Source organism: Hippoglossus stenolepis, chromosome 3, assembly GCF_022539355.2.
Source record: "Hippoglossus stenolepis isolate QCI-W04-F060 chromosome 3, HSTE1.2, whole genome shotgun sequence".
Lineage (NCBI taxonomy): Eukaryota > Metazoa > Chordata > Actinopteri > Pleuronectiformes > Pleuronectidae > Hippoglossus > Hippoglossus stenolepis.
Genome location: NC_061485.1, coordinates 15,847,232 through 15,863,567, shown reverse-complemented (window position 1 = coordinate 15,863,567; position 16,336 = coordinate 15,847,232). Strand labels below are relative to the sequence as shown.

The following is a 16,336-nucleotide window of genomic DNA, read 5'->3' as shown; positions in this document are numbered from 1 at the left end:
GCACTACTGCTGATTTGTCAGTGTGGTAATAACCTGCCACTGATAATATCAAATGAATTATATCACACAACAGAGGAGTCTGAAGCCTCAGAGTGTGAAACTGAAAGATGAGTTTAAAAAAGAAGCGTCAATCCTCTCTCCTCTGAGTCCCTGAGGAACCAGGCTCAACCTGCGGATTCCAAACATGACATTAGTGAAAGTGCATTAGGTTAACAGGGATTATTATGAATGGAAGTGTGGAAACAACAATACTGAGGAAATAGAAACAAATCATTGTCGTGTTGACGAATGTTTTAGAGTTTTACACAATTCAATCTATTTTATTTGTATTATTTTTCTCTTTCAATTTATTTTTATACAAATTTGTCCTTTATATGCCTTTTACTTCTTTTTAACTATTTTATTCTACACTTTTTATAGTATTTCATTTTGCTTGAAAAGTGTTTTAAACTATGCTTCCTCATTTTAAATCGTTTTCTTTTAATTTTGTCTGCGTATTTATTATTCCCTGTAAAGCTCCTTGAATCTATCACTGTGTATGAAATTAGATAAATATAAATTACAAGTTATCTAACAAGTTATTCATATTTATCTCCGCCTGCATTGGTTTGTCTGACTGTGACTTAGCAGCATTACACAAAAACGACTGGACAGATTACCATGAAAATTGATTGAAGGATGTGGTATGGGTGAAGAAAGAACAGATACATGTACATATGTTGTTTTTACTTTCTCTAACATTGCGAGATAGGACAGTTTTTCCAACATTTTCATTGATTTCTCAGAGAGAAGTTCATGGATCGTGTTTAGGGGACAGATATTTATGAATGTGTGAAATTTGGTGCAGAGAAAAATATAAAATCCGGATCTAATGAATTTGAATGTGGTTATATTAGGGGACTGTGGGGCCTTGGTGGAGGGATGGACTCTACTGAGTGCCATTTTACTTTTACTTTTCCACAAGTTATTAAAACTTGAAACTCAAATTGTCAGATTCTGTCCGACCACTTGCCGTTGCTTTTTGTCCATTTCTCTTGGTTATTGCAGGATTTGTTTTTTTGACTTCCCTCTCCTCTGCTCTTCTTCCTGTTAGTGTGTGCTGATGCCTGAGTGTGACCCTGACTTCCTGCTCCTCCCACCTACTCTTCCAGGCGATCACCCGCCGGAGGATATAAGGACAGATCGGATCACCTCTTGACACAGTGTCGATTGTCTTGTGGTAATTTTGATCTACTCGTTTTTTAATGCTCTTAGAAAGCTTGTATTTTTGCCTGACTGCTTGTGTCCTGTTATTGATCTTCATAATGGAACATTTGTTTCACAGTGAGGAAAACTTCACAGATGTATTTGTAAGCACAGCGATCAGTTTTATTTATCAATTCTTTTAGATTCTCACAAAAACAGAAAACCAAAGCTGATCCACATAAAACTTATGCACTTACATTCAAACACATGGGCATGTTCATCAGAACACACATTTTAAACAAAACTACTTTTTATTTACATAAACATGATAAAAATATTCAAATCTGTACAGGGAAAGAAGTTAGTCACAGTGAGATCATTTGGCCACAAAATTAGGGACTCACAGTTCAGTGTGATGTCCTTACTCTCTCTAGTTCACTCAAACTCATTGAAGCGCGCAAACATGGCCCTATGAGCTGTATCCTCGTAGCTGTCGTATGGTGAGAGTTCATTTGATTGAATACCCAAGCCGGTACCCTTAGTCCTAAATGAAGCCTGCGGGGAGAGGAAGAGGAAGAAAAGAAGACGAGTTATTAGAGGAGACAGATTGGAGACAGGTGCCCCTCAGGTTACACTGCTAATTACTTTGAGAGTGAAAAAGACAGACATATGTTCTCCATCTGTTAGGAGCTGCTAGAATACGACGGAGTATTAGGATTACTTCAAGGGGAAAAAATTGAAATGTTTGCCAGTGGTCGACTGCAGGTTTTCAATCCATCTACGTGACTCTCAAAGAGGTTTCGCAGTTTCTCCAGAAACAATAAGATTTTAATTTTCATTTCGAGATCTTGGATCCAGAAGGATGTGGAACAAGCATGGGTTCACCTTGCTGCTAAAAAAGGTTTTCTTTTTCTCAAAATATTAAGACTTTATTCTTGCACTATTACAACCATATTTTCTTCAGTACGGCCCTAATACCGTGTCTTGGATAGAGATGAGTGTTTTCTTTGAAAAAAAGAAATGAGAAAACAAAAGGTGATGTGAATTATTGTTACCGAGATTGGAGAGGTGATGTCCTGTTGGTGGTGGCCCCGATCATTGCCCTCATGCCAGCCCATAGCTTGAAACCTATGGTTCCCAATGTTATTGCTTGTCAGGCCATCGTTGGTGGGTTGGCCATAGTTTCTGTTAAAGGTGGATGGAAGGAGATGTAAAAAGATGCTGATAAAATGCTTTGCAGGGTGAGTTTAACTTTAAGATCTTACGCTGGATGTTGATATAATCCCTTCTTGGCTGTATAAGCACCGGATCTCCCCCTCCTCTCTGCAGCTCTGTCTCTGTACTTCAGCTGTTAAAATGACAAAGAAACATTAGTGATCGTGTGCACATTCATGAAACTACAGGTTGAGAGAAAGTGGAAGAAATCCCTGAGTCAGATACCTCAGCGTCTCTCCTCCCCTGCTCAGCTACTGAAAACCTTGATTTTCTCTGAATCTCCAAATTTTGCTTCAACAGTTGGAAAAATAAAACATTGTCAGATAACAAATCCCAATCAAACAACAAAATATCCAGTTCACATCTATATTCAAGACAGTTTTAAGATCTATCACATTATTTCCACTTTGAATTGAAGCTTTATGCATCGAACAGATGGCAGCTCCCTGAATATTTGCCACTTGCAGATTCAACACCTGCTGTTTGACCATCCTCACCTTGTGGAGGTCAGAGAGCTGCTGGTGACGCAGCAGAGCGTCTTTGGTGGGGAACTGCCGTTGACACAGCAGGCAAACCCCCGTCCTCCAGTCTGTTATTCTGCCCCCCTCGTCCGCTGCTCCATCCATGCCGCCATCCTCTGGCTCACTGTCGCCATTGTAAGAAACAAACGGGTCACTCTGCAAAATGAAAGCAGATAAAACTGGAGTGTTCTGGGCGGTGTCTTCCTGGGGTTTTTAGTAAGAATTGTTAAGAATATAATGAAAGACAAAAGGAAAACCTTGGTTTCCTGCTCCAGGTTCTTGAATTGTTCCATCATGAGTGACGGCATCTCAACATCTCTGCTTTGCTGAAAGGAAACTCATCTCATTAACATATAATCATACAATCATTTGTAATACATTTTAAAATCGTCCAGAAGAGAAAGGCAGTCCCTCATTTTATGTTAGCTATGAAAAAGATGATACCAGTCGTGGTGATAGCTAAATACTTGACATTTTTAATTTTCAAATATGTATCTGAAATTGTATCATGTTAGTGTGTCCGTATTTTCTCTGTCTTGTCTATCTGTTTCTTCAAGTCTGTATCAGCAGTTTCTCTACACTGATTTAATGGGTCTTACAATGACTTCTACACTACCTTCTTCTCGAAGAGGGAGAAACCTGCATCAGCAGCTGCAGACCATTTCTTGTCTTCCTCCTTCGACGGCCCCAAGTCTTGGAAACTGCTCTTAAAACTCCCTTTTCGCGTATTCAAGCTTTTTGCCCATCGATCCATGTTCTTTGCAATCTGCAATTTGACTAATATCACTTTTAAGTTCAAGTGAAAGATATTAGCTAATAACAAGAGGAGATGTCTAAGTCACATTTACCTGGTGTGCAGACCTCGTTTTTGGCTTATTTTTTCCTTTGGGCTCTTGACTGCTTGAACTTTGTTCTGCCATCATGTCTTCTGTCGCCAGGACGTACGTCTGTTTCTCACCGTCCCAGTAGAGGTACTGCTGAGTCCCAGAGTTGTAGTAGTACTATTAATGACAAAAGAAGCACTGTATTAAATAACTGCAGGATGATCTGTATACCAGGTAATAACTCAGTGTACATACTTGGCTGCTGGGATCATAGTAGAGACGAGTCTGTGGATCATAATAGTAACCTGAATCCTTGTCATACTGGTATGTGGACATATCAGGGACAGCTATAGACACCAAGAGAAGCATGTGTCAAACAAAGCATGTTCTAAACCACATTTAAAGTTGATCTGCTCATACACACAGAGAATGGAGATATTCTGTTAATCTCTATAAACAGGTTCTGCATGAGAATATGTAGAACCTGTAGGCAAGGGATAAGATTTTGGGGCTGGAAGTCTTATGGGTTCCTTTTCAAGTTTGACCAATCATGTTTGAGCAGACTTTGGTTGTAAACTATCAGTTTAGACTGCAAAAGAGGTGGAAAAGATTGACCCAAATGTGGCTCTTAAATGTATCTGCATTCATATTCAGATACCTTTTAATAGAGATGAGCCAAACTGTCGTGGACCTAAAACACCAACAAAATATATTGCTGTTTTGAGTTTTGTGTGGAGAAATATTAAACACAGGGGAGCTTGGAGAGTAAATGATGTATGGCTAACAGATGACTGAGTCTTGGCTTGGATATCCACTGTCTACACCAGAAGCCCCAAAATATTGTCAGTTGCCCCCAGAGGCCAATTTGTTGTCGGACAATGGCCGATGGGCTCTGAGTTTGTTCTGTAGCTCACTCATCTCACCTGATGTTTTAATAGTTGGGGAGGCAGAAACTGTAATTGCAACAGAAGAAGCAGCTGGTGTTACCGGTGACGCAGTGCAAACACTTGCAGGCTGCTGCTGCTGATGCTGCTGCTGCTGCTGCTCTGCATCGACCGCCCTCGCTACATGATGCGACTGAAAAGAGAAGGGGGATCATGATGAGCTTCTGAATCAATCACAAACAGAGTTAAATAGTAAATTTGTAGATCTGTTTGCAGTATGTAGACGCCATGTTGCAACACTGTCTACCTGTATGGCAGTCTGGCTGAAAACGACAGGTTGGTAAATTTGAGCTGTCTGGGATATGACCACACCCGTGGCTGCAGGGAGCAACGTCTTCATTCCTGGGGCAGCTGGAACAAGTGACGATTTAAGTTCAGTTTCAGCCTCAGTATAAAAACATCCAAATATATCAGTGATAGATCGAAACCTCATATTACCTCCAGGGAAACCATCTCCATTGACAAGAGACAATCCTTCCAGATGCTGCTGCTGCCAAACGTGATAATTCTGTTCCTACGTCACAAGAAAAACTGTTTGGTAAATCGCTAAAACTTATTTATGTCTTTGTCACCATAAAGTGTGCGAGTGGGAACTGACCTGTGACTGCTGCGAAAAGCCCTCTGGAAGAGTGACATAACCAGAGGTGGCATCTGAACCTGGTTGTAACTAAACAGATAAGACAGGTATGTGAGGCAAGTCAGTGACAACACACAGAAAACCTAATTAAAACATGACTAGATGTATTTGCAAATACAACTCAGTAAACCATCTCTGTAGCTTATAGACAGAATATAAAAATTCATTAAGCTCCACTAATAAGTATTTTTAAATTGAGAATGAAACAAATAACAGTAATGTCAACACTTTCTAATACAGAAGATCAGAGAAACAATCCACTTTCTAGATTTCCTAACTTTCCATCTCATATTGTCCATGTGATTGTCACTTGGCCACTGTATAAAACCGTAGATAACAAATACACTCCCACAAAACAATTGTACTCTGCTTCTCCGGTGTGAAATGGAGGAAAACCTAATACCTGGCTGGATGACCACTGGGTGGCAGCGAAGGCTGTGCTGGCAACTGAGATAACATTGGCTTGCATACCACCAGGCTGTGCTCCATCTCTGGAGAAGACACAGAGTGATTATAGCGAGACTTTCATTTAGCAACAAACCCAGGAAGAAAATATTCCATCATCTTAAGTTCACCAATCAAATTTTATTCAATCCTAGATATACAACGAAAACAAATTTATAAACCATATGCGCAGGATGTGGGAGGTTCAATTCCCTTAAATGTGAAGTGTGCACTACATAGACCCAAAGAGCTTTTTTGTACAATATTCTATTCAAAGAAGCTATGAAGTCAAACCCTGTGTGCATGTGTGTGTGTGCGTGTGCGTGCGCGGACTCGCCTTCTAACACTCTGCTGCTGCTCTGCATCGACCGCCCTCGCTACATGGTGCGACTGAGAAGAGAAGGGGGATCATGATGAGCTTCTGAATCATCACAAACAGAGTTAAATAGTAAATTTGTAGATCTGTTTGCAGTATGTAGACGCCATGTTGCAACACTGTCTACCTGTATGGCAGTCTGGCTGAAAACGACAGGTTGGTAAATTTGAGCTGTCTGGGATATGACCACACCCGTGGCTGCAGGGAGCAACGTCTTCATTCCTGGGGCAGCTGGAACAAGTGACGATTTAAGTTCAGTTTCAGCCTCAGTATAAAAACATCCAAATATATCAGTGATAGATCGAAACCTCATATTACCTCCAGGGAAGCCATCTCCATTGACAAGAGACAATCCTTCCAGATGCTGCTGCTGCCAAACGTGATAATTCTGTTCCTACGTCACAAGAAAAACTTTCGTAAATCGCTGTAACTAATTTAAGTCTTTGTCACCATAAAGTGTGCGAGTGGGAACTGACCTGTGACTGCTGCGAAAAGCCCTCTGGAAGAGTGACATAACCAGAGGTGGCATCTGAACCTGGTTGTAACTAAACAGATAAGACAGGTATGTGAGGCAAGTCAGTGACAACACACAGAAAACCTAATTAAAACATGACTAGATGTATTTGCAAATACAACTCAGTAAACCATCTCTGTAGCTTAAATACAGAATATTAAAATTCATTAAGCTTCACTAATAAGTATTTTTAAATTGAGAATGAAACAAATAACAATAATGTCAACACTTTCTAATACAGAAGATCAGAGAAACAATCCACTTTCTAGATTTCCATCTCATATTGTCCATGTGTTTGTCTCTCTAGCCACTGTATAAAACCGTAGATAGCAACTCTGCTTCTCCGGTGTGAAATGGAGGAAAACCTAATACCTGGCTGGATGACCACTGGGCGGCAGCGATGGCTGTGCTGGCAACTGAGATATGATTGGGTCGCTTACCACCAGGCTGTGCTCCATCTCTGGAGAAGACACAGGGTGATTATAGCGAAACTTTCATTTAGCAACAAACGCAGAAAGAAAATATTCCCTTAGTTTAAGTTCACCAATCAAATTTTATTCAATTCTAGATATATAACAAAAACAACTTCATAAACTTCATACAATATTCTATTCAAAGAAAGCTATGAAGTCAAACCCGCTGTGATGTGTGTGTGTGTGTGTTTTGACTCGCCTTGTAGCACTCTTGGCATAATCCACAGCGACTGTTTTTCCATCCAGTTTTAGAGGCGGCTGAAGGCTTTGGAGGACGGTGAGCAGCTGAGAAGCCTCCTTCAGAAGTGAAGACACAACATTGTCAGACGTATGTACCCCCACACACACAAAAAGCACAGTGACTTACATACTGACTACAAACATACCATGGGAGATGAAAGTTGGACAAAGCCAAAGCCTTTGTTATTTCCCATCTGCTTGTCTTTGATGAGGCGGATTTTGCTCGCAGACAGGTTAGCATACGGGGACAATATGTTCAAAATCCCATCGATAGTTGAAATCGGGGCTATATTTCTCATAATTAATGCTGTTGACAAAAAACGAGTAGGCATGACTAAATGTAGAATATGTACAAGATGGTGGAAATATTTCAATACATGGTAAAAAACCCACTCACTGTCTGAACTGTAATCACTATCCTTTTGAGGTTCCACATTTATACCATCTACTGCAGGGGACTCTCCATCTATACTCAGCAATGACACAGTGACAGAATCTATGGGAGTCAGTACAAGAAAGCAGAAGATTCTCATAGAGAAGAAAATACCAGAAGTTTGCTGAGGAAACAACTCACCAACTCTTGCTGTTCCACATTTGAAACACCTGAGCTTTCTCCGAAAATTGCACAGGCCACACTGTAAAAACAAACAATGACAATATCTTATTTCTATTATAGGAATAATTAATATAATAAACTATATTTATAGAGCAGAACGTATGGTTTTAGAAGATCAGTGATGTAATTGGGTATGATTCCACAATGGGCCTTAAATGTTATGCTCTTAAAATAAGGTTTACCAGGAGCCTTTGAAGTGACACTAAAATTTGGTTAATGTGCTCTCTCTCGTTTTTTTGGTGAGGGTTCTGGATAAGCCGTTATTTACATATGTACATTCTGCTGATTCAAACAAGTGTATAGTGAGTTACAATAGTCTAAGAAAATAAATAAACAAAGTATCAAGGTGTAGTTGGAAAAAACACTCACCGACTTGCAAAGCCAGTTTTCATACATGGGCTTTCTGTGGCTGTATTGCACTGAAATGCATTTCCCCTGGATCACCAACTTGTTCTGTAAAGATCAAAAGCCATCAGTCATTTCTGCCATGTTTCAGCCAAAGAAGCAGGTGAGGTCCTGCCACTACTCCACCACATGAGTGAGAGCAGCTGGAATGGGAAAGAGTGGCTAGGCTTACACTTGCAGCTTAGTGTTGAGTGTCTCAAGGAGGAGAGGCAGAAGGAGAAGTTCAGAGAGAGAGATGCAGTACCGTGTACGAGGAAAATGTGTCCTCATAAAAAAACAAATGGTTCCAAGTGTTAGGGACCGGAGTGCTGCCAGCTCATTCCTTCTCAGCTCCAAGTCTTCAGGTTTTAAATGGAGATGAGAACATATCCAAGTGACTGAGCTGGAGCAGAATGTGCTATGAAACCACAGGGCAGACAGAACTCAACAAGACCATTTGGGCCGTTCTGTCAACAGAAAAGTCTAATCATGATTAAGAGGCGCAACACACATTCTGAGTTTAATATACTCTTCATAATGTCTCTATTTATAATTATTAATCAAAAGTAAAAACCTTTGTACAATGATTAAAACCTGAATTCACATGATATATGTAACAAAGCAGCTGAAAAAGTCTACTTTTATAATCAAACAAGTTAACAACCATGTGTGACATAAAAAAACATTTACATCTGATATCACAGTTTTGAATGCCCTAACTAAATACAAACAGATACCAGCTCTAAACTGGTATCAATGCTCTAATCTCCAAGAATAATTCGAAAACTTGGTGATTGTTGAGGCAACCTGATTGGTCTCCATCCATCGGGTAGAATCTTGCAAGTGATAAAACTCCACGAAGGCGAAATCTTGGTTTTTACCTAGAGACAGCATTCAAATATAGACGGGAGGTGTGTTAGTTAGAATGCTTTGATGCAACATTCAAACTCAAAATGGGTTTGTAGACTCCATCTCAAAGTAAGAATCGCAGGTGGGGAGGGTGCTTATAAAGGTCAACAGGGTGGTAATGCATTTTCTTTATCATAGCTTGTATTGTCTACTTAAACGGTAAGAGGTTTAGCACATACAGTACCTGACCATGTCATCAAATTAGACACAAACGATCCTCGGAAGGTTGTAATATGAAGCTTTTTTTTCTAGGGGTAGCCATAAGGAAGGTTAAGTGGGCTTTAAGACAGAGCACACAGACACACCTCTGCAATGCAAAACTCACCTGTCATTTTCCCAACCACACGTATGTCCACAGGCTGCGGCCCCTGCAACTGTTCGAGTGCTGCACGGACCTGGAAGAGAGACAGTGATGATCAAATTCATGTGACTGTGAATGTTGTCCCCTGAGACTGCTGAAGTGTTTTGTGGACTCAAACACTTCACCCCCCCACCCACCCCCACCCCCCCATCGGCATAGTGGTGAGTTGATGAGTTAATTTTCATTTTTCGGTGAGCTATCCCTTTAAGAGTCTCGTGCACCAAAACTGGAACATCAACCCGAAGTGTTTGCTGAGTTGACTCTCACTGAAAAATCCCAAAATGCCTTCAGTACACACACACCACACACACAACATACCAGTGAACTTGTGAAAGCTAAGTTATCTTGGTTGTCTAATATGAGTCACGACTCCAGTAGCAGCACACACTTTTGCAACTGCTTCCGGATTTTCACCGACAGCCAAGACGACCGTTGTCCTGAGCCATCTGAACCGCTGGCAGAGGCGGCCGGTGCCGAGACAGTGGGGCCTCGACCGTGTCTAAGGAGCGCGGCGGTCCAGAGTTGTTCGCACCACTGGAATGGACGGCTAACTCTAAGTGCCATGCCAGACCAAGAGTTGGTGCAAGCGGGTGCCTCCGATATGAGCCAGTTGGCACATGTTGAATTTCGTAAAGGAAGTTTGAGCCGATCTAATGTTGCATTCACATTAAAACGCAAAATTATCCGCTCGTCGAGATTGAATACAAAGTCAATGCAAAGACTTGAGTATCGCTAGAGGGTGATCAAACCGGTCACTGCAAAGCCTCAGGTAGCAATGGAAGCGACAGTCATCCAGACACAGCTACTTGAGGAGCCGGTGAAAGTCCCCCAGCTGTGTGCTCTTCCGGGTGGTCTTGTGGACCCACACACAAATGCAATCTTCTGCATTTCCACAACAGGTAAACTGCAGCAGTTGTAGTTACTTCAGCCAGTACTTCTCCTCTCCCCTCTTCCGCTGGCTTCTCCCGGAGTTTATACAGCATGTACAATGCGGCAACTGTTGTCGTCTAACAGTTGTCAACTGTTGTCGACTTAAAACCATCACAGACCGCAAAGCAAAGACCAGCAGTGCTGATGTAGTGTCTGCATCTCTCCCAGATGACCTGAACACCTTTTATGCTCGCTTTGAGAGCAACTCCCCGGCTGTGGAGATACAAGAGGCCCAGGAGGACCGCTGCCCCCCCGTAATAACCAGAGCAGATGTGTGGAGATCACTTAAGCGGATCAACACACGCAAGGCACCTGGCCCTGATGGCATCCCTGGCCGAGCTCTCAAGGTGTGTGCAGATCAGCTGGCAGATGTGTTCACAGACATGTTCAACCTGTCACTGCTCCAGTCTGTAGTCCCTGCATTCTTCAAGGAGACCATCATTGTCCCTGTTCCCAAGAAAACTAAAACCCTCTGCCTGAACGACTACCGCCCAGTAGCACTCACCTCCACCATGAAGTGTTTTGAGCGGTTAGTCAAATCCTTCATCACCTCCTCCCTCCCTGACTCACTGGACCCTCTTCAGTTTGCCTAAAGGGCAAATAGGTCGACTGCAGATGCCATCTCCCACCTGGACCAGAGTGACACATATGTGAGAATGCTGTTCATTGACTACAGTTCAGCGTTCAATACCATCGTGCCCCTGAAGCTCGTCTCCAAGCTCAGAGACCTTGGGCTCAACATCGCCCTCTGTGATTGGATCCTGAACTACCTGACTGGCAGAACTGCCTTAATTCTTCGTTGCATAGATTCAACAAGGCGTGGCGTTTAAACGATGCTCAATTGGTACTAAGGGGCCCAAAGTGTGCCAAGAAAATAGCCCCCACACCATTGCACCACCACCACCAGCCTGAACCGTTGATACAAGGCAGGATGGATCCATGCTTTCATGTTGTTTACGCCAAATTCTGACCCTACCATCTGAATGTCGCAGCTGAAATCGAGACTCATCAGACCAGGCAACGTTTTTCCAATCTTCTATTGTCCAATTTTGGTGAGCCTATGCGAATTGTAGCCTCAGTTTCCTGTTCTTAGCTGACAGGAGTGGCACCCGGTGTGGTCTTCTGCTGCTGTAGCCCATCTGCTTCAAGGTTCGACGTGTTGTGCGTTCAGAGATGGTATTCTGCATACCTTGGTTGTAACGAGTGGTTATTTGAGTTACTGTTGCCTTTCTATCATCTCGAACCACTCTGCCCATTCTCCTCTGACCTCTGACAACAACAAGGCATTTTCGTCCTCACAACTGCCGCTCATTGGATATTTTCTCTTTTTTGGACCATTCTCTGTAAACCCTAGAGATGGTTGTGCGTGAAAATCCCAGTAGATCAGCAGTTTTTGAAATACTCAGACTGATGCTCGGTTTGAACTTCAGCAAGTCGTCTTCACCACGTCTAGATGCCTAAATGCATTGTGTTGCTGCCATGTGATTGGCTGATTAGCTATTCGTGTTAACAAGCAATTGAACAGGTGTGCCTAATAAAGTGACCGGTGAGTGTATATATATATATATATATATATTCTTCTTTTTTTTTTAAATTGTATACCGTATAATTGTATATATTTTTTATTCTTGGATATTCCGTTCTATATTTTTTTTATTCATATATTTTTTTGCTTGTGTAATATTTTGAACATTGCTAGAAGAGAGCCTGTGAGCCAAGCATTTCATTGCCAGCGACTGCTAAATGTAATTGGTGTGCACATGACAATAAACTCTTGAATCTTGAATCGTCCTCAGGTGAATACTCACTGGTTGAGTTCATTATTAACGCAAATAAACTTTGTCGACCCCGTGGTGCTGATCTTGCGTCAAGGGCGGAAGATTTGCGTTGCATTTGGCGTGAATGCACCATAACAACATTCAGTGTGACTTTACCCTGAAGAAGAATGAATGAGACTGAATGAAAAGTTTGAGCTTACTTCATCCTCTGTGATATTAGGAGGGAGACCTCTTAGCATAATAGCCTTGTTCTTCTCCCTCGGCCCCGTTTTGTGGTCCTGGTCTGGATGATCCCCGTCATATTCATCATCAGAACTGTCACAGTGGCGTCGTTTTCGGCCCCTCTGTTACAGACAAACAAGCAAAAAAGTAAAGCTGTTAGTATTGAATTTAGAGGCAAGAAGTTTTGCCTTATTCTGCTACTGGTGAGAAAGTTTTACCCAGTCTGAGTTTAGAAATGTGTCCTATGACAATGTTTGTGGCCCAAGTGAGAGAAAGAGAGAGAAACAAAAGGCGAGCACTGTCAAGAGGGACTGTATTAATTAAGTACTGCATAGTTCTGCTTTGAAGAAAGATTTGACCAATTCAAGAAAAGTAACAATCATGATGTGTGGGTCAGTGTCGATATTGTGGTGGTGAAAAAAATGAACGTGTGGTCACGTTAATTTCAAGAGAAAAGTAAGTTTGATTCATTGTGAAAATGTAGTGGTTCAGACCACCTCAGCTGAGTAGGCGGTCCTTCATATGGGGCCCAGGACGAATTTGTGTTCACACTTTTCAAACAATGAGGCCACATGCGTCCCAAACCACGACTGAATGGGGTCGGAGTGATGGGATCAGACCTGTATTTAGGGCTGACTCAGGACGAATTTTCATACCAGGTCTGAACAGGGGCAAAAAAGTACCGATTCATTACCTCTGGACTGTCTCGGCAGTCATCAAGGCGATCTCTGTGTCTATCATCAGCCCTTCGTCGATCATAATCCCTCTCCACGTATCTACTTCGTCTTTCGTGCCAATCCATGTCATCTCTCATATTATCTGGACCATATCTACCACTTCGTTCGCCCCGACTGAGCCTGGAAAAGAAAGAAACTACAATTACCACATTGTGATTGTATGCATCCACCACCCAGTGCAGGTTCAGTCTACATACAGTTCTTTTTCGAGACTCATATGTGGTCACTGTGACCTTTGACCGCTGAAATAGAGTCAGAAGAAAATCCCTAAGGATAGACTTGAGAAATCATGTTCAAGAGGCCAAAAACAGGTTTTGTGAGGCCACCAAAATCTAATCAGTTAGTCTGTGAGTCTAAGTTTGTGCCATATTTTAAATGATTCTCTTGAGGAGAAGATAACGCTTTCACAAGACAAAAAAAGGTTTTTGACCTCTGGCCACCAAAACGTGAGGTCCCCTGACTGTGACCTTTGACCACCAAAATTAAAATCAGCAAATCTGTAAGTCCAAGTAAAAGTTAGCACCAAATTTGAAGAAGTTACCTCAAGGTTTTCTTGAGATAGGACGCTAACAAGAATGGGACGGACACAGCCAGAAAGCATAATGCCTAATGTTGCCAGTGCGGAGGCATAGAATCAAATTTGACATTGACATTGACATCAATTTGTAAAAAACCTTGAGTTTGTGCAAAAACACTGGATGACTTATATCTTACCTTTTATCAGTGCCCATCATTTAGAGTACAGGTCACACAGTTGTTAAAAAGACTGTGGAGGGGAAAAAACAAGAGTTACATAACCAGTGAATTAGGGCTGGGCAATAAAACAATATCAATAACACAAAAACAAACAATAACCACAATATAATATCATCTGAATCAACGTTTCAAAAGTTCAATATATTGAAACGGTGCTTATAATATATAATGTATCTATTTCAGATGAGTAAAATGTCTTGGTGCTTATCAAGTGTTTTCTGCTTAAACAAAGGAGTTTAAAGTCACTGAAACAGAAACAATAGTCTTAACATTTATTGTGATAACATAATATAATACCGTGATATATTTGTGGGCCTTACCGATCGAATCACTATCAAAAACAGTATTTAACATCAGTAAGAGCAAAACTGAACAAAAATAGCAGTTGAGGGTTCAAGGTCCTTCAGTTTTGTCTGTTTTTCAACGTTTAACTGCACAAACAAAATAGTGATGATGATTCTCAATACAACAACAACTGCTGTTTACATTAGCATGAAGTCAACATCGGCAGATGACCTGAAACGACGTGGAGGAAGAAGAACCCAGCAGCGAGAGGCTGTTCTAGAGCAGGGGTTCCCAAACCTTTCAGCCCGCGACCCCCAAAATAACGGTGCCAGAGACTGGCGACCCCCACCGACCCTGGATGTGGTATATAATGCTGCGCACAGCCACGCACATGCACTATTAGGCCTATGCAAACACGGGCATTAATACAACACAAAAGAACAACAGCCTTACAGCCATGATATTATTTTATAGTCATTTAAGAAATAGAATATAACCAGAATACAGGGATCCCCCTGTATAAACAGCAGGGCTGAGTGAGCATATACTGTAAGTATAAAAAAGTGCGCAGGTGATGTCTGTGTTTGTCTGTGTGCATAACGAGCAGCAGACACCTTATTGCTGCCATGTGCAAAAACTTTAGGGTTATTTATTTTAGCCTAAACATTACTTTCATTTCTTAAACTCACTAATGAGATAGGTGGGCAATATGCATGGAGCAGAGCAAGTGCATTCTGGGCTTTATTATGGAGACGGCGACTCGGAGATCATTCTCCACGTTTAGCTGCGCCCTGTATCTGTTCTTTATGTATGTCAGGGCTGAGGAAGTCTTTTCGCACAAGTACGCCAGCCTCGTTAACCAGTCAGGGTCAGTGAGGTGGTCAGCGAGCTGGGATCCATGGGCTCCATCAGAGATATGCGCACCTCGTCCCGCAGCTCAGCACATCTCCCCGCCAGAGCAACTCTGATATTGAGTGGACGTGTTTTTATGTAGTGGACCATTTTTATCGCAATGTCAAGAATATGTTTAAGCTCTGGTCCAAGTGCCCTTTGAGCTTCGGCTGGGATTGTTGGTTTAGTGAGGACTTTCTTTTGGCCTTGTACCTCTCGCTCGTTCCGCTAATCCGTGTCGTAATAACCTCAAGGGTCAACAAAGAAAAAGGAAAAAAACTGATGGAAATGTTTTTATTGCATGGTTTTATTCTAATTTCAACTCATATTTATGTATATATTTATACAATAATGGGTTAAATATTCCATTTTAAATTATTGTAAAATTGTATTTGTTTTTTGGACGGCATCTCGCGACCCCCACTTTGGGAACCCCTGTCCTAGAGGCTGTCTGTTACACCTCAGCCTAAACAAACCCTCAACTGCTCGTTTCAGTTGCTTGCTCTAAGTGTAACTAGACCTCTAGCCCTTTGCTAACACAAGACAAAACAGGCCCCTTCAGCTTCGGGAGAACGACGTTGGCTGTACGCTTTGCTGGAAACGGCATCTTACTTGTCTTACATTAGCTGAAAAGAGACAGAAAAAGGGTCACGTCTTCTTCAGTGTCACCTACCGTTCAGCTGCACCGGACGGTTAACGGAAGGTCTCGAGGATTTGTCTCCCCACAGTGCTGCTGTCATTCTTCTTCTCTGAGGTTTTTAGGGCAGCTGGCATCCAAAGTGTTGCATTACTGCCCCCTTCAGTTTTCATTCTTCCTCAGTTTCAATGTATTTGAAAGTCTTCTGTTCAGTCCAGTCTCTCTTGAAAAGGATCTAAATAACCTGGGTGACGCTCTCCACGTTCTAATATGCTCTTAACAGTAGATACGCCTCTCATTTGGCCTTACCAATTGTTGACTCTTTTTGGAGATACATTTTAACACTTCACTCTAACCAGAGTTAGTTTTTCTCAACACTCGTATGTAGTGTTAGCCAGTAGCTCCCTCATGGAATCAGTTGTTAACTATACAAGTGTTACCCCCATATCAACGCTTA

General features: G+C 41.8%; 1 protein-coding gene across 6 annotated transcripts; it reads right to left on the bottom strand.

Annotated features, from left to right (window-relative positions):
- Nucleotides 1–1,344: 1,344 nt before the first annotated feature.
- LOC118105277 (RNA-binding protein 5) lies at nucleotides 1,345–16,011 on the bottom strand. Of its 6 annotated transcripts, none has more exons than XM_035152842.2 (30): nucleotides 15,916–16,011; nucleotides 14,025–14,076; nucleotides 13,268–13,430; nucleotides 12,552–12,695; nucleotides 9,608–9,677; nucleotides 9,181–9,254; nucleotides 8,359–8,442; nucleotides 7,948–8,008; nucleotides 7,771–7,839; nucleotides 7,520–7,680; nucleotides 7,333–7,430; nucleotides 7,033–7,120; nucleotides 6,623–6,691; nucleotides 6,465–6,540; nucleotides 6,274–6,377; nucleotides 6,108–6,160; nucleotides 5,730–5,817; nucleotides 5,288–5,356; nucleotides 5,128–5,203; nucleotides 4,937–5,040; nucleotides 4,669–4,822; nucleotides 4,001–4,092; nucleotides 3,770–3,922; nucleotides 3,538–3,687; nucleotides 3,179–3,247; nucleotides 2,898–3,077; nucleotides 2,626–2,691; nucleotides 2,451–2,533; nucleotides 2,241–2,370; nucleotides 1,345–1,740 (listed from the first exon to the last, which is right to left on the bottom strand). In XM_035152842.2, the coding sequence occupies exons 2-30, from the start codon at nucleotides 14,042–14,044 to the stop codon at nucleotides 1,621–1,623; spliced, it is 2,868 nt and encodes a 955-aa protein (XP_035008733.1). In that variant the 5' UTR covers nucleotides 14,045–14,076; nucleotides 15,916–16,011; the 3' UTR covers nucleotides 1,345–1,620. The 6 variants fall into 6 exon arrangements, with proteins under 6 accessions (XP_035008733.1, XP_035008734.1, XP_035008735.1 ...); XM_035152843.2 differs by having other exon boundaries at nucleotides 6,465–6,534; XM_035152844.2 differs by lacking the exon at nucleotides 3,538–3,687.
- Nucleotides 16,012–16,336: the final 325 nt, after the last annotated feature.